This window comes from Xiphophorus hellerii, chromosome 2, assembly GCF_003331165.1.
Source record: "Xiphophorus hellerii strain 12219 chromosome 2, Xiphophorus_hellerii-4.1, whole genome shotgun sequence".
NCBI lineage: Eukaryota > Metazoa > Chordata > Actinopteri > Cyprinodontiformes > Poeciliidae > Xiphophorus > Xiphophorus hellerii.
The window spans coordinates 14,120,646-14,147,950 of NC_045673.1; the positions used below are offsets into that span (position 1 = coordinate 14,120,646).

At 39.0% G+C, this 27,305-nt stretch overlaps 2 protein-coding genes across 9 annotated transcripts; both read right to left on the reverse strand.

Annotated features, from left to right (window-relative positions):
• Window positions 1-357: 357 nt before the first annotated feature.
• On the reverse strand, window positions 358-4,724 carry endouc (endonuclease, polyU-specific C). The gene is given in 10 exon segments (XM_032584482.1): window positions 358-1,722; window positions 1,724-1,879; window positions 1,945-2,095; window positions 2,197-2,309; window positions 3,851-3,972; window positions 4,067-4,178; window positions 4,252-4,302; window positions 4,304-4,352; window positions 4,434-4,487; window positions 4,589-4,724. Coding segments are annotated over 10 exon segments (939 nt in total). The 5' UTR covers window positions 4,600-4,724; the 3' UTR covers window positions 358-1,602.
• Window positions 4,725-6,368: 1,644 nt separating this feature from the next.
• On the reverse strand, window positions 6,369-27,305 carry ppfibp1b (PPFIA binding protein 1b). 8 transcript variants are annotated; one of them, XM_032584422.1, is made up of 28 exons: window positions 27,147-27,305; window positions 20,236-20,317; window positions 19,607-19,812; window positions 18,822-18,911; window positions 17,852-17,965; window positions 17,582-17,710; window positions 16,557-16,649; window positions 16,039-16,131; window positions 15,313-15,430; window positions 15,131-15,175; window positions 13,760-13,821; window positions 13,602-13,686; window positions 13,191-13,330; window positions 12,840-12,937; window positions 12,116-12,176; window positions 11,861-12,035; window positions 11,481-11,513; window positions 10,771-10,912; window positions 10,564-10,695; window positions 9,823-9,973; window positions 9,594-9,705; window positions 9,381-9,469; window positions 8,796-8,918; window positions 8,138-8,263; window positions 7,864-8,052; window positions 7,601-7,762; window positions 7,393-7,458; window positions 6,369-7,296 (listed from the first exon to the last, which is right to left on the reverse strand). In XM_032584422.1, the coding sequence occupies exons 2-28, from the start codon at window positions 20,297-20,299 to the stop codon at window positions 7,213-7,215; spliced, it is 2,982 nt and encodes a 993-aa protein (XP_032440313.1). In that variant the 5' UTR covers window positions 20,300-20,317; window positions 27,147-27,305; the 3' UTR covers window positions 6,369-7,212. The 8 variants fall into 8 exon arrangements, with proteins under 8 accessions (XP_032440313.1, XP_032440325.1, XP_032440321.1 ...); XM_032584434.1 differs by lacking the exon at window positions 15,131-15,175; XM_032584430.1 differs by lacking the exon at window positions 11,481-11,513.

Sequence of the window (27,305 nt, forward strand, 5' to 3'; positions counted from 1 at the left end):
TTGGTAGAATGAAAGGAAAACATCTAGAGTCACATATAGGAAATGCAATTGTTTCTGTGCTTGCTTACCCAGTCGGAGAAAATGTATTTAGGGGTAATCTAAATACAGCCCTCAAATCAAATTTGTTGAAAATTTGGAGCAAAGAGGGATGTGTATGCAAGAGTAAAAACTGAAAACAACATGCTTTAAATTATGAGATGAGCAGCAAAAGAACAAAAATCTGAAGATATAAACCACTTTTTAAAAACAGAAAGGTAAGAAGAGGCATTTTATTTAGAAACAAACCAACTATACAGTTTTCTAAAGCAACTGATGATAAAAGTAGTTGGATCACAAATCCGCAGTCAGCAAGAGGAAGAGTTTAGACTTCCTGTTTATTGTAGACCCAATAAAACATAAAAATTGAAGAAGAAACAACAAGAACATTTTTACTTTCACTACTGAAAGTTGCTTTTCAGGAAAGAAAAAGGAAGAGCGGAATGAATATGACATCACAGGCACTTCTTTTATTTTTAGCCTAATGCCACTTGAATGATAGGACTGTGCAGCAGATTGTTAAGTATTAATACAATTAATCTAGAAATAAGCTCATAGCACCTTCCACATGTACACTCACCTGTGACTTCTACTTATTTTTGACACAAATGGAACCCCATATTTATTTACTTTGAAACAAATCCACATTTTAGAAATAAATGTTTTCTAATGTGGAAAAAAACAAAATCAAAAGATCACAATTATTTCACATAAACCAGTTACTACAAGATAAATGAAAGGAAGCAAATAGGTTTAGGTTTTAGTTCTAAAGTTTATTCCTGCTTCTCTGGGCTAAGAAAGATTTCCTCTAATCCTCTTCAAAATGGGAAAGACAAGACAACATGTCCTCCAAGTAAGGCAGATGTGACTTGAACTTTAAAAGTTAGAAATGAAAAGTTGAACATGTGATCAGTTTAAAATATAAGTTTTTTTGTTTTTTTTATCACATTCAGTGAAGAGAATGATGAGGTGTAAAATAAATCACCTTGTTTAATGAGCATCTGAGAACTTCAGCAGTGTAAGGGTGACCTTTGATTGTTGTACAGAAAGGGATAAATTTATTTATTTCTTTTTTAAATCATGCTACAGGATGCTACAGTACGGTAGATGACCTATGACTCTGTGGGCCGGCTTCTCTTCCAAACGTCATGGGAACCTTGTTAGGAAGGCAGAACAGAACATTTCAAATAATAAAATCCGATTGCTTCAACCAGAAAACTTCAACAGGGTAATCAAATGTCCTTAAATACAAAGACATTAATGATTTAACACTCTTTAAAAGATAATTTTGTACAGTTAATACGCTTCTTTTTATACGAACTAATATTTTTGGATCACTACAACACTGATGATTACTTTTATTCATGGCGATGATTAATATAAGGTTCTTATAGCTTAACATGTTACACTTTTTAAAATAAATCCCGTTCCGCCAGTAACACCATCAGAACTGTTTCATTAAAAGCCTTAGATACATTTTAGAATCAGAACAGACTATGATTCTCATGCTGGACGTAGATTTCACCACCTGTCTCTAGGCAAAGACCACTTGAGCTGCAGCTGGAGTCAGTGCGAGTGCTGGCTGACGTGTCTGCTGTTGCTGCTGAGCAGTTTGGGGTACGCCGTCCCCAGACAGCGGCCCTGCCTGATGACCACCAGCTCCATCTGACACTGGTCGATGTTGACCTAGCACCGTGGTGCTTCGCTCTGTGTTCATGAGGAAGATGATGGTGAAAATGGCCATCTCAAACTCCGGGCTGGTGCCGATGAAGGCGCTGCCGACGGGCTTCACCACACCGTGCCAGCTGAACTGGAGGTTCAGGACATGGTCGTCCTGATCAGGCTGTGGAGGGAGTAACAGGTCACAGCGCCTCCGACAAACATGTCTCCCACATGCAGTGAACTTACCAAGTCCTGGTCTCTGGCCTTGTAGCCTTTGTAGTCCAAATGACTGTTTTTCTCCTGCAGGAAGAACTGGATCCAGTTGTGAAAGCCGATTACTTCTGTCCCAGATTTGGTTTCTCCAACAAAGACGTGTTCAAATCCACAAGAGTCGGGGCTGGCATGAAAGACAAGAGCATTTCCAGACCGGTCTCACAGACTTAAAGACAAACCGGGATAAAAACTAGACTCATCTGTTGACGTTCTTTGGACCCTCACCCAGTGTTTCTCTGCCGGTGGTAGAGATGGAACCAGATCAAGTTAAGCTGATTCTTAAACTGCCTCGAGTCGGAGCTGGACTTTCCTTTGCTCACCAGGTACTGATGAGCCCGCTGTGGAGAAATCACATTCATTAATGCAAAGGAGGCTGTGCAGGATCCTAAAACTTCATCTGTTTGTGAGACTATAAGCAGCTGATAGGTAAATCTGACAGACCTTATCAACATCATATTTTCTTATATTGTATTTGTTTTGTGAAGATCAGAACTGAGACATTTACTGACTTATTGGGGAAAACATTGAAGGGATTCTTAATTAAATCAACTGCCCAAAAGTATTCACACCCCTTGAACTTTTTCAGACTCTTCTTTACAGCATAGCTGGCACTTCAAAACTAATAAATCCCTTGAGTCTACCATCCCTGTGTCACATGGTGGTGGCAGAATCATGCTTGTGGGGATGCATTTCTCTCTGCACAGACAGGGAAGAAGGTCAGAGTGATGGGAAGATGGTTGGTGGCTGCAAAAGATTTGAGATCTGGAGTGAAACTTCAATGATCCTAAACATACAGCTTAGATAAAATCTGTGTCTTATGATGGCCCAGTCAAAGTCTAGATCTAAATATAGCTGAGAATGTGTTGAAAAAGCCTTATGCTTATAGATGCTTTTCAAGCCTGAACGAGCTTGAGCAATTTTGTAAATAATGATAATTTTTTTTTTTTAAAGAAATTTTAAAGCTGGTAGAGAAAGTAGAGTTAGGTTTATAATTTTCCTTCCACTTCACATTTGCACACAACTTTGTGTTGACTTATCATGTGAAATCCAATCAGAAGGTATTGAAGCTTGTGGTTGTGATCTGACAAACTGTGAAATCATTCAAGGGTGATGAAAATTTCTGTGAGAAAGTGCATTTGCTGATAAAGTCATAAACAGCAGCCGTTTTATAATATTCTGAACTAAACGAACATCAATCCAGACCAGAATATTCTGTGGATAGAGAGTCCCATACCAAGAAGCATTATGACCATATTGCTACACCACGTTTTATCTCAAGCTGTTGAAAGGCTGAAATGATATTACTGATTTTTTATCCTTTATCTACATTTTGTATTTTTCTGTTTAATAGTTTTTCTTATAAATCCATCAATGACCCCAGAAAGACACTGCTTGGCTTTGTTGTGTACCATTAGCTGTAAACTGACAGTGATTTGGTTCTATATTTTCTCACCCCAGATGTTTAATTTGATCAAAACATGACCATAATTGCATTATTTAGCTACACACCACATTCTTCTCACTCTTATAGAGAAAGGGGAATCTAAACTCTCATCAGAGCCAGACGTTTTGCAGATTAAGTACTGAATGTCCAAATATTTCCAGAAATCCTCTTTGGGGACAGCGTGGAGGCCAAGTTTGCATTCCGCAGCCGCACACAGATGTTTCAGCTGTTTGTTATTTTTTACTCTAACACCATGAAGTTCAGCGTTTAGCTCCTGCAGGGACAGGAAGAGACAGCTGCAGTCTCAAACCACAAAACAGAAAGAGGTTTTCTTCAATCTGTGGGAAACTTTAGGCATCTGGAAAACACAACAAACATGTACCTGTTGTAACAAATAACTTGGGCAGGCTGCTAAATCCAGCTGGTTGAACACACCTTCATGACCTGTGTCTCTAAAACAGCATCCAGGAACAGATTTATCTCTGTCAGCTCCTCTGGAGTGACTCGCTCTGTAATGCCTGTCGACCGCTCATAGTTGTCCAGGAGTTTCATGAAGACTGCAAGAGCACAGAAATGTAATTTATTAAAGCAAAATGTGCTGAATCTTCACATCGGCTCAGACATGCAAAGGGCTCTATGTCGGACACTCACGAGAGAAAGTGGTTATGTTCCTCAGTTTGCTCTCATTAATGTTGGAGAATAGAGGCAGTGAGGCGCGATCCAGGACAACATGGCTGCCCTGGTTCACAAACCCTGCTCTACCCTGCAGAGGTGAGACACAGAGACGTTCAAAAACAACCAGGAAAGGTTTGTGTTCGTAGGAAGAAGCTCCTCACCTGAACAGAGATAGTGTAGTCTATCCCAGGCTTCATGCGGTTCACATCCAAGCCTCCAGAGCTCATTGAAAAGGTTGGATAACTCCTGGTTTACAGCTGGCCTGTCACAGAAATACATACAAATCTGAGTCAAACTAAAACAAATGCATGAGAAATGTATGCATGCTTTCATTGATTTTTACCTTGATGCATGAACTCCACTGAGAAGAACTGCAAGCAGGAGGAATTCACAAAGCCTGCATTTCACACAGATTCAGTCAACGCTCTTGGTTTAACATTTAATATTTTTTTGCAGCAATGAAGTTTAAAAGGAGTGAAAATACATATTTATACAGACCTTACAGCCATGGTGCCAGAAACTCTTCACTACTACAGTTCACACTGCAGCAGACCGTTCACTAATGTTTGACTGAGTCCAGCCTCCTCCCAGTATCTAACACTCCACAGGGGTTTAGGGAGGAATCAGGACGTGAACAATATTTTATTAGGGGGTAACGTGTAACCACCAGGGGGCACTCTGCTTCAGGATATGGGTTTTTCTCTCTCTCTCTTTAAGAATTTATATCCGCTTTCACATGAGATTGTTGGCCTACATCAGATGTTATACTTTTACCAAAACAGTGCCTCTGGGTCTTGATGGGACACACTTAGATCAAATTATAACAGAAATAAACTACAATTGCAACCAATCCCAGTGGTACCAGTAAGAGGGAGAGGACTGGGGTACAAAACCCTCCTTCATCTAAGAGACAAAAGGACAAGCTTTAATGATTTGAGCCTTTATTTACACCAGGATGGCTATTTTTCTGTCATTTTAAATGTTTGTTAATCTTCTGACCCTGTTCAGAGAGCTACAGCATTCTTCTTTTTTTTAAAATTTTAATCAGACCTAAATTTCCAGTAGTACTACCTAAATACATCGCCTGCAACTCTGCTATGGCTTCTGGTTGTTGTGTCCTCTCAGTGTGAGGTAGTACATGTGTTTAGTTTCACAGTTTACAATGTCTGTTATCATGCATGCATCACGTTGAATTCTATCAATCAATTTATGATGCATTTTACCAAATTGGAACTAAGAATTTACACTTACAAGACAATTACATAACCTGCATCATAGATGGCTATAAGTCATTAAGGTACATTTAAAATGATTCTTAGTTTTGTTTTGTAAAGTTATAGCTTATTTACATCTTCAAATTATCCAGCAGGATTACTTTTTGTGCCGTCTACAGTTTGGTCCCACACTACAAGAGGGAGGAATTCACCAACATCTGCAGTTTGACCTCCACAGCTGGGCTGAGAGAACAACTTTTAGAGCCGAGGCCAACGATTCCTCCCAGAGTTTTGCATCATTTAAAATCAATTAGTGTAATTACTAACAGGCTCTTTCTTATTTCTGTTAGTGAACAGCTTCAGTAATTTTTAGTTTTCATGTCAATTTTGTGATAAAAGTCTCATTTACTTCCCATTTAATATGTGCTATAGGATAATTTCATGATTAGAAGAATTTACTCCTCAGGATTGGTTTTAATTATAAACCAATCTGTGGTTTCCAGAGATACTTAAATATATTAGTATCTTACAATTCCCTACACATTTTCTCTATGTCCATTTACTTATTTACATTAGTCTGAGGGACGAGCCCAGATTAACACACCTTTCTGTTGCATACTGCTTTACAATGACAGCAAATTGATGTTGACGCTTCATGAGACAAAATTTGTAAAAACACACAAAATGTTAGTTATGCATAAGTTGGAACTGACATTTCTAGTGACTATTTTAAGGTATAACCTGAGAAAACAGGTTACATACTGAATGACATTCATTTAAAACAGATTAAATATGCCCAATAACTATGAAATCAAGTCAGTGTGCACCCTGCTGAATCTTAATACAACCATCTAAAAATGTATCATTTCTGGACGTGATGCTAAAAATAATTAAGATAAATTAAGAGGAGAAATTATGAATCGTCTGTGTGTAATTGAATACCCATACAAACATTGATATAAATCACACTCTACAATTTGAAAGCCTTTAAAAAGTTTCTAGTAAAAAAAATAAATAAAATTGTAATTAGATATTTTGGTTGTCATTGGAAAAATAAGCAACACTTTCAGTTTTTGGTAGTTTATTTTGTCCCCTGGAACAAAACTCAGGTTCACTTAAATTAGTTTATTGAGCTCAATAACTGAGTTTAGAAATGTATATCTTATGATATAATAAAGAGTCAAATTACAATATTTAAACAAAAAATGATATTTTCTCAGAGTACATGGTCGCAGGAACAACCCAACAGGTTTCCAAAATCCTTCTAGGATGAAGAGTAAAATACATACGTGTTGAATTCAGACATCATGCTATGATATGATCTTCAGACTGGGTAATTCGAATGTATTGTATGTGCAAATGCCTGAGCATACAAATCTTCATAAAATAGATAAAATACAAGACCATTATTGTTTAATCAGCAAGGTTTAGTTGTGTAAAAAACAAACAAACATAGCAGCTGCAGTTATTGTTTTAGACCTACTTTCAGAATTACTTCTTCGGTTCAGCAAAGCCCACGTCTTTTTCAATTTTTTAATTCAGAAGGCAACTAAAAGTCATATATTAAAATATATAAAATCATATTTTCATGGCCTTTCTTGCTGGTTGACGCTCTCAGAATCAAAACAGAGTTTCTATATCACAGAGTACAAAATATTTCCAGAAACCAGCTGGCAGGAAAACAGTGGTGTCATCCTATGTGTTCCCTCGGACATCAGTAACTGTGACGAATGGACTGAAGGCTCTCGCCATGACGCTCCGTATAACTGAGGAAGCTGCAACACTTTTGGCTCTTTAACACTAAAAGGAAATGGGGGTCATTAGCTGGGTTTACTGGTGCAGCGTGCAGGAGAGAAGGGCTGGCCCAGAGTTTCATTCACAGCAGGACCAGGTCTGACCCAGACGCTCTCATGCGTTGGATTCCTCATCCGTTACGCTGGGGTTCGGAGAGTTCGACATCTCTTTAAAGAATTCATCATCTTTCAGCATGCTCTGGAAAAACACAGGGCAGATGAAAACATCACACTAGAAGCTCCTTAATGAAGGATCACTGGGCGTTTTGATTCCTGTGGATGCTCCTGGACTTACCGTCAGGTTCTGGATTCCCTCAGAAAAGGCCCCGATTTGTCTCACCGTCCCTTCAGAGTCCTCCATCTGCACATAGAGACGCTTACTGAATACAGCATCAAGCTTATCCTGAGTCTGAGAACAGCCGATGTTCATTTGTCTTAAATCAACTTTGAATTTAAAGTTCAATTAAAAAAATGTTTGAAAAATCTTAGTGTAAGGAGCTCACCTGCTCCAGCCTGTCCAGGTCGTCCTCATAGATCTGGAGCTCAAAGCCTTTCTGGAAGCTTCGACCTTTTGGCATCTCCACATCCATTGGGCACACATACTCCTCATTTTCCTCCTGCTTCTTCTTCCTCATCCCAAAGTTACCAAATGACAACTTCCTTGGCTGGGATGAAACAAAAATAATAAAACGTATCAAAGTTTGAACTTATTCCAGCTCTACAAACAGAACCCTGTGAACAAACAAAAGAAGAAATATTAGATTACCTTCACTTTAGTGGTGGCAGTGAGCAAAGTGTAGTCTGGGTTCTCCAGACATTCCTGTTTGAGCTGCTGGGCCTCGGAGCCAATCAGCAGACTGAAATGTGTGGCCAGGTGGCGACGCAGCAGAGTCTTATTAGGGGGGATGTTCAGCAGCAGAGCCATGGCCTCCACATTGAACCGGGGCTCCAGAACCTGAACAGGCGAACACGTGTTGGGAGTGGACAGGTCAGAGGTCATGTCCTGCCTCGCACATTGAAGGGAAGTCAGAGTTCCTCACCATCAGGCCTCCGTGGACGCCACTGCCTCTGAGGTTGGGAGCGTACTCGGCGAGGTCGACAGATCGAAGCCACTCCATCACCCTGTGGTTGGTCCACTGGGAAATCTCTGCAGGTGAAATGTTTTTCTACAACCCAAATGCAGAGACAACATAAATAAACTAGAAACTAACATAGATGTTCATTTTCAGATGTGCATTAGGAAAAAAAACTCATGAGAGAAGACATGAAAACTGACCCAGACAGTGCACAAAAACAAATGTTGGTTGCATAAATATTGCTGCTTCAAATGCCCTTGTGCAATGTTGTAGAGTTTTGCACCATTTAAATATTTATTTTCATACATTTTATATCAAATATTCCAAATAAAATTTCAACTTGTATCTATTGCTTTTAAATAGCAGGCAATCTCACTGCTTCAACTCTGAACACAATCATAACAATATAACACAGAAGTGATAATGTTGCTGTATTTTTCAAATTTCAAGTATAAACAGCATTAATATCAAATCAGTTTATTCAAAACAAAAAAAGCCTATTGTTGATTAGCTGTTTCACTGCATTCTCTTTATGCTCATAAATATTCTTTTCTGACTAAAAGAATTAAGTTTCTTCAACCCGTCTCCTCATTTATAGGTAATGTTAACCTGCGACGTGTACCTCATCTGACGGTCTGCGGCGCAAACAGTTGGGCTCGTAGTTGTTGAGTCGAAGAACCTGAATTGCTCTCTTGATGCTGAGGTGATGCAGGACACTTCCCACCTTCAGGGAGAGCAGGTCGTCCTAACGGACAAAGAAACCAATGGTACGGTTTATAAACTTAAAGTTTATAAGTTTTAGCTTTCAGGTAGAACAGATGAAAATGCAACACCAGCTACAGAAGAATTCAAGAGGATACTGCAGCAGCTTCTATAAAATGTCAGGCTCTTGTAGCTGTCGCAAAATCAAATTCAAACACCCTTTACTGAAGTTAAATCTACTCCCTGTATAATAAAATCTTTATGTCACTCATGCACTGAGTAGACAAAGCACAGAACCATCAAGGCATACCACTAATATATGAGGCAGCAGGAGCGCCATCTGTGGTGCATTCTTTAAATTACAGCTTTGTCTGCTGTAATTTAATCAGGTCGAATAAATTATTTTGCTACATTTTTGATCCAGTGGAATAAATCCTCAACTGACAGAGTTGGAGTCCTCAAAGTCCCTCATTTCATCAAAGTAAAATCTGTCACATAAACTCACCACGGTCATATAGTGAAGCATTCGACCATCAACTCTGGCTTCATCAAACTGGGTTTTATACTGAGGAAGACCGATGTCGTCCAACCACCCTGACAGGAAACAGATAATAAATACATTATTTGTGCAGCCATAGAATACAATAAAGTAAAACTGAATGCAAAGAACACACTTTTAGAATGAAAATCTACAATAAAAACACATAACTTGACTTACTAGTCACCCAGTTGTAGTCCAGCTTTCCCTTATTATCTTCCTCCTCTGAGCCGAGGGCCTGCAAAGCGAGCTGCAGCTTCTTTCTGTGCAGCTGCTGCTTGATGCCCAGCTCCTAAACATCCATGGGAACACAAATGAGGAGCCTGGCATCCTTAGATATTACAAATCAAGTTCTGTCTCAGACAATATTTGATCTGACAACTCATTAAACTATTCTGCCACGTCTCACCCTCTCAAGGTCTTGCTGCGACGCCTGCAGCAGAGTCTGTCCCGAGTGGATCCACACACGGGCCATGTTGACGTAAAGGCCCAGGCCCTGCTCCTGCAGCCAGTCACAGACCTGATCCTTTGACCAGCGCGCAAACGGAGCGTCCACTTCACTACGAAGGAGGTACAACAGATCAAACTGTATGGGGTCTCTCAGTTCAGCAGCACTCAGAAGCTACAAGAATTTATTTTAATTTGCATACAAAATGCTTTGCTTCTCTATTAAGTCAGTTACTGTACTTAATAGCTAGGTTTTTATATTCTTTTCAAATTACAATTTTTTTTGTAATAGTTATTTATTATAAAATGGTACCAATAATATTCTGCTCCACCTGTGAGAGAGCTTGTGCAAGATAACAACATGAGCCTTAGTCACAATAATTATGGTATTCATAGAAGCCGAATAATAGAACAAGTCAAGGGGTGGAAAAAAATCATTATTTGTAGAAACCAGTTTATTATTCTGGGTTCACTTGGATGAAATCCAATGACTCTTCCTGAGTGAACCATAAAACCTATGGAACATTTGTGCACTAGGAAAAGATAATGAATGAGCACCATTTCCACTGTGAAACATGCTGCACTTATTTTCATGTCTTTGTTATTCTTCAATTCATTATTTCTGCAAGTCATCATACAATAGAGTGAAAACAAGGAAACCACAATCTGGCTTTCATTCTTTACGCTGAATGCACTGACTCACTTGTTGACTCGCTGGAAATCACGAGACCAACCCAGTCTGGGTCCCGCTGTGGCTCGAACTCCGCCTCGCTTGAACTCTCCCTCTGGGAGGTTGTCATCCAGGTTAAATGTGGTCGACTGACTCCGCTTAAGCCTACAGATTACAAATTTGTGTCTAGATACTGAAACAAAATATCAACAATGCAAGATTTTGTTCTTTTTCACTCACTTCCCAAAGAGTTTTTTTATGCCTTTGGATTTCTTCCTGCTTTCCGGCGTTGTAGGAAGCGTGTGTGTGCTGTCGCTGTTGGATGACCTCTGTGGCACTCCGGCGAGGTCCAGATGGTCGGTGCCCTGTCGCTCTGTCTCAGCTGCACAAACAAATGCCCACACAACACCATCGTAAGCATGTGAGAGGTACACATTGATAAAGGGGGAAATGCAGCTGTTGCACAGAGGCATAACAGTGCCATGGAAACGGCATGATGACTCCAAGACATGGATAAACTGAGGGGCCATGACAGGGGGCATTAACGATAGAGGCTCTCTAGCAGGCATGCATCAGACATGATGATGTCCGACTGTTACTGGAATAAAAGCTCAAGTCATTAGTTGTTTTAGATTATAAAAGGGAGCACTTTTATCCAAATGAGTGTTTTTCTTTAACAAGTTTCTGGTGTTTTTGATAAAAACGAGCACTCTACTTCATGCAGACACAGAGGAGCTCAACATACACAGAGTGCATGGACTGGATGTTGAGCAGATGTTTGTGCAACGAAGGAGAAGGCTTTGGATGTTAAACGATCAGGTGCTGCAGCATTAAAAGGTGCAAAATGAAGAGAAGCAAGCAAACAAAGAATGAAGGGGATGTTTCGTAGTTTCCTTTGTTTTTCTGCCGGAGAACTACCACCTTACAGGGACATGTAGTCTTTACTGTACCTAGCATAGGCGCACTTGCACTCCTGCTGCGGTCTTCATGTGTTACAAAGAGCACACAACACAGGACAGCATCCAACAAAAAAACAAGACAAGAGGGCAGAAATTATGATTGGAATAATAACAGGACGGGGAGGTGGGACAAAGACACAAAACAAAAAAAGGGACACAGACAGGACAAATGGCAATCGGTGCCAAGGAAACTGACTTCCATATTTAAATGAGGACCACAGTTGGTGTAGGCTGCAAATTATGGTCTTGGTTCATGTAATGCACTCCCAGGGTGTGGCTTTGGAAAAAAAAAATCTCACCCTGCAATGAATAGTTTCAGGTCACACATGACAACAGGACTTATATTTAGACAAAGTGGAGATTTCTCCCACCGAGGTTAGGGCTGCTGGATGTTTTCTTCCCTCCGCGGATCTTGAAGAAACCTTTCCCAAAAGATGAGCGAGCCTTTCTGGAACCAAAGCTGTCGTCTATGATGGAGGCAGGCAAGGTGGCAGAGGGATTCATAGGTGGTTTTTCACTCATTTTACTGTTTTCTTCACTTGTAGACTGGGGAATAATTATATACATAAAGTCATAATCAGAATTCTCCTCCTTTTATAATCCATTACTAATCTCCCTTTCCTTACCATTTCATTGTTGCCGTCTTCTAACTGGACCTGGCCATCATTTTTGCTCAGTTCGTAATTACTGAAATCAACACAAAAGGGAAAATTTTACTTGTTTTACTGGAAGTTGTTGTTCTATATATTTTTCTCATATATCTAATGATGATTACAAAGAAAAAAGCTGCAACTAGAACTTCATTTTAACATTTCAACTTTATACAAGTAATGAATAGTATTATGTACACATATATTAATCCTATTAATGAATATTTAATAACATTAGATTACTAAATATGCATTTAGTTTGCTATGATATCAAAATAAGATTTTTGTTTTGTTTTGCTTTTCCCTTCTCGTAATGAAAAATTTTCTCCAAAATCAAAGTGGTCTGTAGTGATGAGACTCTCTGGCACAAGTTGTCAGATTTCCTCTCACTTGAGCAACTAACACAACGCCTTGCACTGATGAAAGCACCATTGTATCCACAGAGAACTGGAGTATGACAGGAAACATTGTCAGTAGACAATGACTTTCTTAAATCAAACGTGTGATAACGTCACAATTTAGTACACTGAATGTGCCAGCCAGTGTCATCAACAAGACTGTAAACATATAGAGCTTTCAGTGTTACATTAAGTAGGTAGATGTGTGGCAATCCTACATAAACTACTAAGTATCGCCACTAAAACAACAGGACTAACTTCTGGTAGCAACACATATGAGAAGCAATCTTTAAATATTTGACCTTTGGCCCTCTGTCTGTGCGTGCTCTGATAGTCGAACTGGATCAGCTGGGCTGGGAGAGGGCGACGAGTCTTCACTCAGTCCACTGAGTCTTTCCGGCTGATTGTGAATTAAACAGAGAAAAAAGGCAAACATAAAAGAGACATGGCTTATAGCATTAGATTATTATGGGTGTGAGAGCTTACTGAGATTTGTTTTGAATTTATTTAAATTCACTTGGAAAAATAAAAAGTTGAAAGCAAGTTAAACAATTTGATCTCCCCTACTAATAATACCAAGTTTCTCAAAAAACACCCAGTCTTTATTCTAACAAACCAAAACATAAAAGTACATTATATTTTCCTCAACAAACCTCATCTGGCTTCTTTGTTTGCAGCTCTTCAACATCTGTAATGTCTTGCTTTTCAGATTCCACAGAGCCAGAGCTGCCAGACAAGAGCAGACTGGATCCATCGCCAGGACTCTCAAGCCGCTCGACATCTTTTGTTTTCTCTGAAGTGAACAACACGTAGCTTTGCTTAGTGCGACATATAACAAGAGATTAATGTTGTCAGTTACCAATCATTACCCTCTGCCAGAACAATCCCATATTAATAATTATTGAATAAATGAAACAAAAATGCTGCATCTGAAAAACAGAATTACATAAGCCGAGAAATTCAGGAAAAAAAGAACTTGCCAGCCATCAAAACTGTACAATTTTGGTGAAATGATACTTTAATTTATGGTACCAGAGTGTTTGTTTGTAGAAGCAAAGTCTAACCTTTCTTCCCTTGTACCGACATCACCATGTCTTGAACTTTCTTGTACCGCAAAAGCGACTGTTTGAGCTCCTCTATCTTACGATCCTGCACAGGAAAATACGAGTATTAAAAACGGTTCTTTATCATCAAAATATTAGAAAATTGTTGCCAAACATACCTTTTCTTCATTTGCTGCCATTAGTGATTCAACCGCCTTTTTCATTCTTTGCACTTCCACATCTGGTGAGGACAAATATGATTTAAAGTTCTGCAGAAGAAAGCTCTGTCAAAGACAGATTTTTGGGATGCATAAAAAGCCTGAAAGTAGAGAGAAGCTGGGATAACAAACACAATGAGCCCACTCAGGCTGCAAAATTATAGTCAATCTAGTGACAAATCATGATTTCAATGATTTAACTTTGTGAGAACATTTCCATTCATCAGAACACACACTCCAACACACAGTTCTATAAGATATATGTGATCAGCATCACCAATAATCACCATTTATCATTTTAGGCTTATTTTCAGCAAATGGGCAAAAGTTAATTAAGAAAATTAATCTAAAGGCAAGAAAACATCTAATAAACCTTTTGTAGTTACTACCAATACTGAAAACCTAGTTTTGGTCTTAAAGGATTAAGTGGAAGGTAATATTGGTTGATGATAAAAAACATGTTTTAAAAAGCTGATCTGGATCAAAGGCTGGCAAATCTGCAAGCCGGGTGACCATAGAAGAGTCAGAGTTGGTCTATACGTGCTTTGCTTGTACTTCATCTGATCCTTAAGGATCTATTATTAGATCCACTGTGTTCTCCAAATGTAGAACTGCTAAACAAATCTAGAAAAAAAACCCTGATCTTTTATCAACAAGGCAGATTGTTAAGGGTTTGTGTATTCCTCTTCTGCATGGTTTTATTATATAAACTGTAGGTGCAGTATGTTTAGTGTCGGGGACTAATATCTTCCGGTTCCAGTAAATTTTACATTGATTTGTAGAGCGTTCCATAGGGAGTGTGTCTGCTGACTAAAATGAAATTGTTCTATGCAATTTATCTTTTTTTAAAGTAAATATGACTGAGTGGAACAGGCACAGATGTGACAAAGATACAGGCAGACAACATGAGATATGATATCAGAGGTTAGCAGGAGAAACATCAGCTGCTGGTGTGAGCAAGGAAAGCTTAAAAGGATTTTGAGGAGAGGCATTATGGGTAAATGAGGTGATTTTTGTTGGAGAACATGAGAGGCATTGATGTACAACTTGAATGGTTATAACAGCACTGAATTCCTCATTCCTGATGAAAACACAAAGCCAACCGTTCTTGCTGCTATTTTTAGGTTGAACATTAAAAACACAGTGAGAGAGACGATGAAAAGGTCCATACTTCAGTTTATTTAGGACATGGTGCAGCGTGGAGAGCTACTTGCACTTCAATGAATTATAATGGACAAGCAGAGTTCAGATGGCTCATGCTCGTTCATGCAACAGGGACTGGGGTGGGTGCAGTACTGAAGTGTGGCAATAAAAAGGATAAGACACCCTTACGCTTTTCTTTCAGCCTCTTTCTAAGCGTTTCATCTGGATGAGACACTACACAGGATGGGGAAAGAAAATTACAAGAACTGTGTAGAATTTAGCCCTAAATATCACTGATATCGGATATGAGAGATCTGAACTTAAAGCATGCTCAAATTTCAGCGAGGCTTGTGATTGGTTACATTCCTCACCTCTTTCTAGGCCATCATGGCTACTTGTGGCAACAAGTTTGAAGGCCGTGTCATCCTGTAGTCTCCTCATTTCACCATCTTTGCCCTCCAGCTGCCTCCTCAAAGACGACAGCTCCTCCTGCCCAAAAGAGGAAAAGAGTGAGAGTAGGTCCCCTTCCCCAGCCCAACAAGACAAACAAACTACAACACAAAGGTTCACAGATGCCGACGTGGCACAGAGGCACGCAAGCCACACCTGCTCATAGGGCAATGTGTGTGAGGTGGGCGACATGCACAGATGTCTTGAAGAACCAAAGCACAAGATAAAACAAAAATAATAATGAAGGAAAATCAAGCACAGAATAAATAAACCTAATTGTAAGTAACAGCTTAGAAGTAAGAGAAACAGTTGGACAAGTGTAGAAGGAGAAAAAGAAAAACACTACAGAAACTCAACATTAAAGCATACCTGTGGTTTGAACAAATGTTTGCTGACACGACTGCTCTGCAGGCTAGAGGAAGCTGTATTTATAGATGCACTTAACTTTCTAGGTTATTTTTTATTGCACTGTTAAAGAGAATGTGTGGCACAAAAGATCAACATCACATTACCAAAGAAACACAGAAACCTACAGAACTTAGGATGTTTATTTTTGCTGCTGTTAAAAAAAAAAAAAAGAGCCAAAGGGAGAGGTCAAAAACCATAATCATACGGCAAGCACCACATTCAGCCTGAGAAAAGCCAACCTTCAGAGATTGGAGTTTGTGCTCCTTCCTCTGTTTCTCATACTGCATCTGGCCCATTTTGATTTTCATGCTAGAAAGCTTAGCCATAATGGACTAGTAGTAGAAAGACAAGTGAAACAAAGAAAAAAAAAAAGAAAAGAAGAAACAATCAAGACAGCAGAGAAGACAAGAAAAAATAAGCACAGAATATTCTAAGTATGACAGTTTCATCATTAGGATCGCAGCTAATGTGGCAAGGCAAGTTAAAGCCCACAAAATAAGGTCATGACAACAGACTGGCACTACCATGTTCTCGCTGAAAGGCTTTGAGATGTGTCAAACACTAAAGATCTGTGGCTGTAAAACGTATCATGGGATAGTGGGTTTTGCAACATTTTTCGACGACTAAACACTTCTATAGATTTGACTTAAGAGGTTATTTAAATCTGATTGAACAAAGTTGTCTTTTTCAAACTCATCTCAGTTTTATTTCAAAATGATTTCGCCGATTAAAACACCAGAATCTGACATCAACTCACCTTTGTGGACTTAAGTTTCTTTTCATACTGCAGTTTTTCACTGTCCAGCTCTGTCAATCTGTACCGAAGTTCATTAATTTCAAGAATAAAATCCTGCAGAGGTCAAACAATATTACACATTAATATCTTAATAGTTTTATACATTTCTTTACATACATGTTGTGCACTTGTTCAACCACAGCTGAAAATGGAGTATGGTACAAACCCCCCCCACAATCATTAGACTAAAACTTCATTAATACAAAGTGTGGACAATATCTAAAGAGCGAGTTTGGTCTGTTTGCTTGTTGACTTCATTTTTCATAACAAAACAAAACACAGCAGAAAACTTGTGAAATAACAGCCGTAAGCTGGTACAATCTTATTCTTCCTTATAAAAACTTTGAGTGAAATGATAAATTAAAAAAAATAGACCATTGTGTTAATGAGTTCTCTCAACACACAACAGGAATAACAACAATAGGAAAATCATAGAAAAAGAACCAAATGTAATATTTGTATAATAAAGTCTAAACAAATTCTGTAAACGATTGATTGCAGATGTGTTTGGAAGAAATTCCTCAGATAGTGAAGATTCCAAAACAGCAGCAGAGATAAACTGACAGGAAGCTGTGATTTATGAGCGGTGAGGCGGAAACAAGACAGCAGCTTTTTGTTCCCCAGTGGAGTGGAAGAGAAAACCGCGATGAAACAACAACATGGTGGGTTTGAAAGCTATCCAAGCCTTCTGCAAATTTGATCTGTTAGCAGGGATCTCCCAATCTCCAATAAACATATTTTAAATGTTTACAGAGCCTTTAGTCAAAAGGCAATAAATCCAAAAACTTAAATTTGACAGTCTCCACCATTATGTTTTGTGGAAGACTCAGTGTCATTGTAAGTATTTCTAGAATAGGTTAGTAATAAAAATGTATAATGACCTAGTAAGGGTCATTATACAAAGCAAGGCAAAAAAAAAAAAAAAAAAAAAAGGATTAGATTCAGAGCTAAAATCCATATTTCAACTTTAAATGTAGCTCACTAACCTCACTGTCCCTAAATCGGTCAAAGTCCAGTCTCTCCTTGTCCAAAGAGTTGAGCTTCAACTTGAGGTTGGACACTTCAGACATCAGATCGAGTTTCTGCGTCTCCAGAGCCGTTCTGCACAGAAGCTCCTGCAATGATAAATAAAGGAAAAATTCTGATTCAAAACAACACGCCTGTGCTGCACATATAATTCAGTTCTATTTGGTTCTTCTGTGGTTAGTTTGAGTCTGGGCTTCATTAAATAGTCAAAAATTAACACAGCCACACACCTGCTGCAGCATCTCCTCTGTGGCGTTGAGTTTCTCCCTGTGCTCATCCAAACATATGTCCAGATCGCGAATCTTCTCTCCCTGCGCCTCCACCTGGTCAGTCAGCACACTCACCTGCATGAAGCCAACAGAGGACTGCTTTGATGGAATATTTGACATTCTATAAAATTTCAAGTGCAACGCAGTTCGACTTTGACCTCTAATAAACATTTACCCAGTTTGAAGAGTTAAAAGAAAGAACCCTTCAGTTAAAGACCAACACTGTGGTTTTAACTTAATGTGAGCTTTTCTATGATCAATATTTAAAAACCAAGTTCGATGTTTTCGTATTACTGGGTAAAAGTTATTGAACCTGCTCAGTACAGCACAAAGCCTGTTTGGAAAAAGACTCATAAAACATGCTAAACACTCTAACACACTTTGCTATAACAATTAAACTCAGCTGATGCTTTTGCAAACAATGCTGTTGATTTCAAAGCACAAACTTGCAGGACAGCAATTTAACGGTTCTAATTGTTTAGAAATGAATTGATAAATATGACACATTAAATGTTTCTGCATAACCAGAACCAGAACCAAACATGGAGAAGCAGCATTCAGCTTCCACACAGCACAGATATGGAACAAACTTCCAGAAAACTGCAAAACAGCTGAAACACTGAGTTCTTTCAAGTCTAGACTAAACCCCCATCTGTTTAGTGTTGCTTTTGAACCACAACAAATGGGACACTGATCAGCATATTTGATGTGTATTGATGATTTTGATGATGGGACTCGACAAACTGTAATGTTTGTTACTGGCTTCTCGATTCTTGACAGGAGTTTTTTATGGCTTTTTATGTTTGTGTTTTAAAGATATAGAACACTTTGCACTGCCTTGTTGCTGAAATGTGCTATACAGATACATTTGGTTGATTGATTCATTAATATCTGCATTTTGCTGATGTATGACGTGTTGTTGAATGGGTACCTGAAGCACCAGAGACTCCTTGTCGCCTTCTAATCTTGACAGCCTTTCTTGGTAGTGGTCACCTCCACCCAGAGAGATGTGCCCGTTGGACTGGAAGAGATAAGAAAAAACACAGATTAGACACAAAACTCATAAACAATACCAAACCTGTGAAAATAATGATCACCTGTGGTTTAAATTGTCTAAACATTTCTGCAGACTTTTTCCCCCCTAATCAAACCAGGGCTGCCTTCACCGTCTCACCCTGCACAAACAAAACCTTACAAGGCTAAAGTAAAGGAACACACTCAGCTGTATAGTTAGTGTTACAGCATAACAGAAAAACTCCACATGGCATTTAGCCCATCACTCTTACAAACACTGCTCTGATTCCCAAAAAGTCAGCATGTTTCTTCCTGCACTCTGGCTGCGACATTAACACTACCAGCAGAAAACCATTTTCCCCCAAGGAAGTCAGCAGAGCTAGACAACCATGTTTGCTCTGAGCAAACAAATCACTTGTACACAAATAAAGGCAGAAGATTTCACTTACAGCTGTTGGACATTCATTGGACTTCTTTAGAGCAGAAAGGCCAACATTTACTTTTATTTTGTATTAAAAAGAAAAGCAGAAAAGATGAGGCTTTTAAATTATGCTGTAGAAAGATCAATTAAGTACAATTAAATTAAATGCAGTGAACAAACTTCTAGTATCTGTTGTATCATCTTTAGAAGTTAATAATATGAGTTCAGAGGTCTGAGTCTAATTCGACATATACAGTCTGTCCATGATAAAAGGCTCTCACCAGGTTACCATGAAGCCACTCGACCAGACTGTCAGCGGTGGAGTCGGGGATCTGGCAGCGGAGACTTTCCCTTTCCTCTGTGTCCATTAACTCAATCACACTCCGCAGGTCCTCCAATAGGTGGAGCGCCCGCAAGCTTCCCATGAACGGAGAGGTTGGCGACTGACAGTCAAACAGACCGTTGGAATAGTCCAAGGCCTTCGAGCCTGAGGCAAAGAAGCACAGACAGTACAAAACCTAATTATGCAGGCAGAGCAGACAACCAAACCTTTCTGTGGCCCATTTTTATGTAAATATTGAACAGTAGTTTACTATAAAATCTTTTTCATTTGCTTAAAGTTACTCTGCTGTCACAAACTACTGTTTTACTGATATTAATGAGAAAATGCATACACAGTAAAGATAATACTTATAAAGTGTGTGGCTTAAATACACACACTAAAAGCAAGCAGAGCGTAACAGCTTAAAACCACCTCACAAACAAGGAGCTTCAGACATCATATGATATCTGTGTAAAGGTCAGCTGTGCAAAAACCATGAAAACACAGCAGAAAGTCTTTTGAAGTTGGAACAGACAATTTGCTGCTGTTTTGCTCAAACCTGCTAAAAGAGGCGCTGGTCATTTTTACCTGCTATTATCCCATCCATCTGCTCTAAGGCAGCCGCCAACATGTCGCTGGCGTCAGACATCATCTTCAGTCACTGGTGAACCTTAAAAGTACAATGATAACCATAAGAGTGGAAAACATTAAACATCACAACTTTTTTTTAAAAATGACAGACAACATTTAGGATGTTTTGGAATAACATTTCTAAACATCATGGTAATAATCTTAAGACTGTGGAAAAAGAGACAAGCATTCACATTTTGCAGAAATGCTGCTGGATCATAATGCAGAACAAGGAGAAAGAGATGGGCTGCTGTCAGCATCAGGAAGGGCTTTAATCTCCCTGTGGCTTCGTAGATCACAGATTCCTCTGGTTCAGCGGAGACAAAAACTAAATTCTGCTCTACTTTTTAATCCCAAACGCTTCAAGATCTTTCACTGCATCCACTGTTGGTATTGAAGGCACCCTAAGCGGCCTTGTTTGTGCATCCAAGTAATACTGTCCCATTCAGAGAAAATGTTGGGAGTGCAATAATCATTGGCTAATATATTATGCATTTTACAGACTGATGTAATATTTATCCAGTAGAACAGTCTCACGGCAGCCGATGCTCATATGGGAAACAAACATTACGCAAATTGCTGAAAATCCATGAGAGGTGAAAATAGATAAGAGGAAATAAGGAAACAGGCACATACCATAATATTTAGCCATATTATTATCACTGGGAGATTTTCTAATATTGTAAAGCAATATCCATCAGGACAATAATCTCTAACTTACAGCCAGGACCACAATTTAATGTTTAATGTTTAACTAGAATAAAAGAACCTTCATGTGTAGGAATGGCCCAGTCAAATCATCAATCAGCCCATTTACCTAAAATGTTGGTATACAGAATGTTCAGCCAGTAAGACAGTGGACACTTTGTTTGGAGCAGTGTGAAGACACATTTTACTGTCTCAGTCTTGGACATCTGCCCTGGGAACACAGCAGGGCCTTTATCTCTGGATGTGAAATCACACCACTCTCCTGCATTTTCATGCACACATCAGAAGTCCTCTTCCTTTAATTGCCCGCCTCCAAACCTGGGAGTGCCCCACCATTTTAAAACTTTATGGAAACCACCCACCTACCAAGTGCTGTTATTTTAGCATTTCAGAGGGCAGACTTTCCATTATGTGGAACAGGAGAGTAACAGGAAAGTAAAGAGATGCAAGGTTTGTCACAAAACGCTGCAGGGTGGGAGGAGACGAGAGGAGCCAGCACGCCACTGGAAAACACAGAGCACTTTCCACCAAAAATGCTTCAATCAGGCCGCCTGCAGTAGAGGCTTACCCCACATTCTTGCAAACATACACAGACATGACATTTAAAAAAAAAACAAATGGCCTTCAACCAAAATGTTGAAGCCTTAAAGCACGTTACTGTGCTAGTTGTGTGCAACGTTTTTAGAAATTATGGGAGACAAAAAATCTGAATATGCTAAAAATAATAAAACTACGATTTCAAAACTGTTGCACTTTATTTCCTCTGGTCCTAAGGTTTAGAGTTTTTTCAATGAGATGCCAGAGAAGATGAGAGCAATAGACCTGCTGCCCACTGCCAATCAGCAGGCTGAAGGATTAAAGAAGACTACTACCCTTCTTCTAAAAATATGTCCAGCCACGAAAACAGACAATTATCTAGCATCTCGTGGCGTAGCGGGTAGAGCGGCACCTCATCGCGGTTGTCTCGGGTTCGACTCCCGACCTCGGTACCTTTGCCACATGTCTTCCCTCTTCTCTCTAATCATTTTCCTGTCTACTTACTGTCGCAAAAATGGAAACAAAATGTCACTAGCACCATTCAAAACTGAATAAAACAAAACAAACAATAAAACCATACAGTCAATTATGCCGTGGGTGTTTATACCCACGGCATAATTGGTATAAAGTTTAAAACTGGAGTTAGCTAGCTATAAGGAGCATGTGTTTTATAGTTGTCCACTGGAGCAGATAGCCCAACTAATAAATCAGCTAATATCTGCCTGTTGCACTTGTGTTGCGCTCTAAAAAGAACAGAAAAAGGTAACAGACATTCAAATTTGTGATTATTAGTTTGTTCAGGTGGAACAAAATCTTGTCATACGATATTAAATATCACAATATTTCTTGTTGAGGTGATGAAGTTGGAATAGAAGATGCCCCAACTAGTCTAAATCATGTTTGGCAGAATTTTGGGTTTCCAGTAGGAACATTTGATGACCACAGAGCGAAAGACAAGACATAAACATAAGAAGTGCAAGTTATTCAGACGCTGAAGGAGGCAAAAGGCATCACTATGACAACCGATGGCTGGATATCTAGGGATGCGTTGAGCTGCATCACAATCACAACTCATGCTTTCAATAGCAGCTGAGGAATGATAAATGTCCTATTGTCTGAAGAAATTCAAGAAATAGAAAGATATCAGTTTGCTGAGGTTGGGTCGTCAAAACTGATAAAAATGCATAATTGAAGAAATATTAAAATCTTGTCCTGTCGTGTTTTGTGAGCTCAAGATCATGTCTCGTCTTGTGGATTAATGTACAGTCCTTTTTTTGTTTTCAACACTCAGACATAAAAAATAAATGCACACATAAATTTGTATGGCAGTGTTTGAGGTTGTATTTAAATCCAGAATTTTGGGATGACTAATGAAACAGAGTTGTTCATATATTAGACCAGCATTTAGATTCTCTAAGCTAAGCTCTTAAAGCTTAGTTTATAAACAACATGAATGATTGAACTATGGCAGCATTGTTATGAGAATAGTACTTTCTTAACCGGCCTATGACGCAATTAAAGTCACTGTGAAACCACAAAAGACTAAAGCAAACTGAATCTAGAAGCTACAATTACAATCCTGTTAGCAAATTATACCACAAAGACCAAGATAAGACTTTCATTATTTTGAAATCTTAGAAAACTTCTAGACATTCTCCTCTATCAAGCGTGCACAAAAAGATACATCACTGTCACTCACTGCATAATTGCGACAGAACATGATCAAGCTGACAGAGCTGGAATGGAGGTCTGCGGGGCATACCCTTTAAATACCTGAACCAGTCAGTCTCTTTGTCTTCCTCAGAGGAAGAGCAAATGTGGGTGAAGGGAACACATGGCTTTCAGCAAACACACTTCAAACGCAGCAGACCAGGTCCAGACATGCTGCTTTGGAACCTGCTGTCCATGTGTCAGGCAGCTCTGAACAAATGCAAAAAACCTGTCTGAACACTTCCACACTTACATCCTCATGGATGCATGCAGAACTAAACAACTCAGAGTACATAATTGCTTAGAGGAACACTTGTCTTTAGTCATCTAGCCTGAGTCATGTTGCAAGCAGACATGGCAACTTTACATGCGTTGTCTTAACTGACAAGTCATCATATCTGAGCATAGATTTGGATCTGATCTTTATCTTATCTAAAGCACATCAAGGAGGGAGCAGATTCAGATATAAAACTTGCTGTTACACTTTGAACTGTATTTTGTCTGTGTGGCTTTTGCTATCTAAGGAGACATCTCAAAAATCCCAGCACCTTTCATGTAAACAATGCCTCATCATCTACATTTCTCCAAGCATAACTGTCACCACTATTAGACACAAAGGGAACTTCCATTATTCATCATTCCGGGTTATTTTGACTGGAAGGCATGCAACGCTACAGTGCACAGGACGCTTACAACACAGCCTGCCTCAACACTCTCGTTCTTGAACTTAAAAGATCCTTAAAGCTAAACTGTAGAGACATAAAAAGCACTACAATCGGAAAGTAGTCCTACCCTTTTGGAAAGACCAGCCTGATAACCCACAGCGAACATCCAGAAGATAATGAATACAAGGGGAAGAGTGGACCATAGTAATTGCTTTGAAATCCTTCAACGCTTGTCCCTTCAGGCAGAGAATACCATTACAGGCCATCCTCACTGGACAATCTTCAGAGTTCTCAAAAAATTCCTGGTATTAAAAAAAAGAAAAAAAAAAAATCTCCCACAATCCCTTGGAAGCTTGGCATCTGCACATGAACAGGAAACAGAATAGCAGCCTTGGGGTCTCAGTGTCTCTAAAGGGAGAAAGAGTTGGGTTTACACCCAAAATGTAACCGACTTTAACAGCCTGTCCTGCGACTGGCGGTGAAAAAGCTTGAAAGAGAGGAATTTACAAACTCACTCATAGTTCACTTTTTTTTTTCTATTTTTACTTTGGTAGCGTAATGATTTCCAGGGACATGGCAGAGTGGATACAAGCCTCTCCACATAGAGACACCATGTTTCGACTCGTGGCTAATTTTCACCTTCACAGAAATTCCACAGGAAAATAAAAAAGACTGCAGCTAAGACCTCATCCTGCTTTACATCAGAGAACAGCCAGTCGATTCAACACAGTGTATGTTCAGAAAACCCCCCCCACACACACACACAATGCTAAATGATGTGTATATATATGAATGGCTCCACATAATGTCTAAGGTTTAATGTAGCAGCACAGTAACGATGTGTCTCAGATATTTCAGCCTGTGTAAACAGGGTTAGGGCCTGCAGAACGCCGCTCCAGAATAACCTACAGCTATTTTCAAACTCTGTGCACAGGCAGAACACATCATCACTAATTTTGTAACAGCTAATAAAGGCCTGAGTGGCAAGGTGATAAAAATGCAAAGTTAGGGGAAGACTTTAGCTTAAAAGGTGATCCAAAGTGAGCACAAGATGGAAATTAAATGTTTAAAATAATTAAGGCCTGCAGTGATAAAATCTCCAAGAATTTCCTGCCTGTGTATGCACAAGCTCTTATAAGAGATCCATTTATGTTGGACAGCAGGACACATTCTTTTCACGTTACTCACAGATTGTTCCTTAACTTGATTAAAAACCCATTCTGACATTATTCCAAATTGTGCAAATGTGTTGCAAACTCCAGGCCTTCCATTAAGTGTGCTACTATCAGCAGGACACCGGCTACAATTTGATCATTTTACAGTTTTTGGCACTGCTGGTTGTGTAATCCCTTGTAAACTGTTCTTTTATTTGCTACTAAAGACTGCAGTTTTAAAATGTCCAAAATATACAAATATTTCCATGAAAACAATTCCATGCTTAATTCAGGCTAAATATTTCCTTTAGATGAGTTAGTATTACAAAGATTTTCATTTACTAAATGTCAGAATGTTTTTTTTATTTTTTTTACTTCCATTAAGCTATGCATTTAAACTATTTGGGAGAGCACAGAAGATGACTTCATAGTTTTGGAAGGTTCTGATAGGTTAATTCAAGGCACACATGTGTATTTTAAGGCAGCACCTTAATTACACTGGTTCCTTGAGTGACAACATAGAAAACAATAATAAAATCAGGAGAGTAATCAGTAATTTAATTGGGGACCTTAACAACTTTAGCTCATCCTTGGCTACAGTTTTCTAATACCTAGCCTCAATGTAATCTAAACATAACATTTTGACCTGTTCAAAGAATTATATGCCAGTATCAACACTGTGTTCAGAAAGGATACACGTTCTGTGTCCCGGAGATGAACAATTTTGTGAAGATGAACGCTTACGCTGACAAGAGAATGTCAGTAACCATAGTAAAATGAGTCTGAACAACAACTCAAAGAACAAATCGATACTCCAAAAGGAACATAAAAAGTACATTGCAAATATCCTTTTCCCAGGAAAAAGGATATTAATATTTGGAGACATGTCTTTGTGACCTAACAAAACTAAAATAGAAGTGTCAAAATTGGCTATTGTTGCATTTGGAGAAAATGGGGGACAACGTGGAAACCGGAGAACACTATCCCAACTGCGAAGTACAGGGGTGGCAGCATCATGGTTTATTTTGCTGGATGCGGGACGTTTGCATTTCACAAACAGTTCATCAGTCGATTTTGATCACAGTCCCATGCAAAAGTTGTGTTTAAGCAATGTGGCCTATAATCCCGACTCAATTGCACAAACTCTTGTCAGGAGGAAATTAGATTAGAAATTTTGTTGTAATTCTAACTAATCTGAAGCGGGAAATGTTTGGTCTGATTTAAGGTCACAGTTTTCACAGCTTTTAAAACACTAATGCAAAAAGAAAAAAACTAAATCCTAGCTTCTTTCTCATTTCCGTTGTGAGACTAGCCTGCAGACAATACTGCTGTTTGGGGAAAATATCATAAAACAAGGACCAACTAGTTTGAAGGGTAGACTCGAGGGCAATACAACATCTGATCAGGTTTCAGAGATCTGGAAAAACAACATCCTCCGAGGTCAAACTTTTAAAGGAAACATAAAACTAATTTGTTGGGAAAAAATAATTTAAAAAAGTCCTGAGGCCAAGATGGAAATGAGTGAATTCCTCCTAGGTGTAGAGGCCAGCTATTTTTTATATTATTTTTTGCGTTATCCCATCGTACTCTATAAACTGTGAAATTTAGGCTTAGAAAAATGCTTGATTTATATTTAGCTAGTTAATGTGTATGCAATAAAATTACTTGTCACTTTACTTTAGCATTTTTAGCTCTGCAAAATTTTGCCTGTTATTTAAAAATAACCCTATTTTCTAAAAAAAAAAAAAAAAAAAAAAAAAAACTTACAAAGCTAAACTTTGTAAGTTTGGCTGTAGTAATTTGTTTTTACGTAAAACTCACTAAAACATAATAACTTAACTTTTGTTCACCAAAACACACCGAGCAACAGTGAAAGTTGTTGACTGTCAACAGACTTTCCTGCGGCACATCACCGACCCCCTTCTCAGGTCGTTTAAATAACCGTTGAGACGGTTAAAGGTCCAGCGAAACTAGCCGTTAAACTACGAAGGACCAACAGAAGCATTCAGGCGCGCGGGACGCCGCCGCTGAACGAAGTTTATCACGAAAGAAGAAGCAAACAAATCACTGCCAAAAGAACAACACTTCCTCTTACCTCCACTCTGGTCGAAGGAATTGGCTTTTCCGTTGATTTGATTTCCTTATGATCAAGTTAAACTCCACAGTTTCTGAACTTCTCCGTACCCACCAAAGAAACCCCCAGTTCCTCCACATCGCTACGCCATGATGTCGATGTGACACGGCAGTGGGGGGG

Bases quoted from the DNA above. Each gene is read 5' to 3' on its own strand.
- ppfibp1b (XM_032584422.1), bottom strand. From the start codon at position 20,299: ATGATGTCTGACGCCAGCGACATGTTGGCGGCTGCCTTAGAGCAGATG. The intron at 13,331-13,601 runs GTTAGACTTTGC...TGTTCACTTCAG, and splicing joins GTCGGTACAAGGGAAGAAAG to AGAAAACAAAAGATGTCGAG. The intron at 10,696-10,770 runs GTGAGTGAAAAA...TGTAATCTGTAG, and splicing joins ATAAAAAAACTCTTTGGGAA to GCTTAAGCGGAGTCAGTCGA.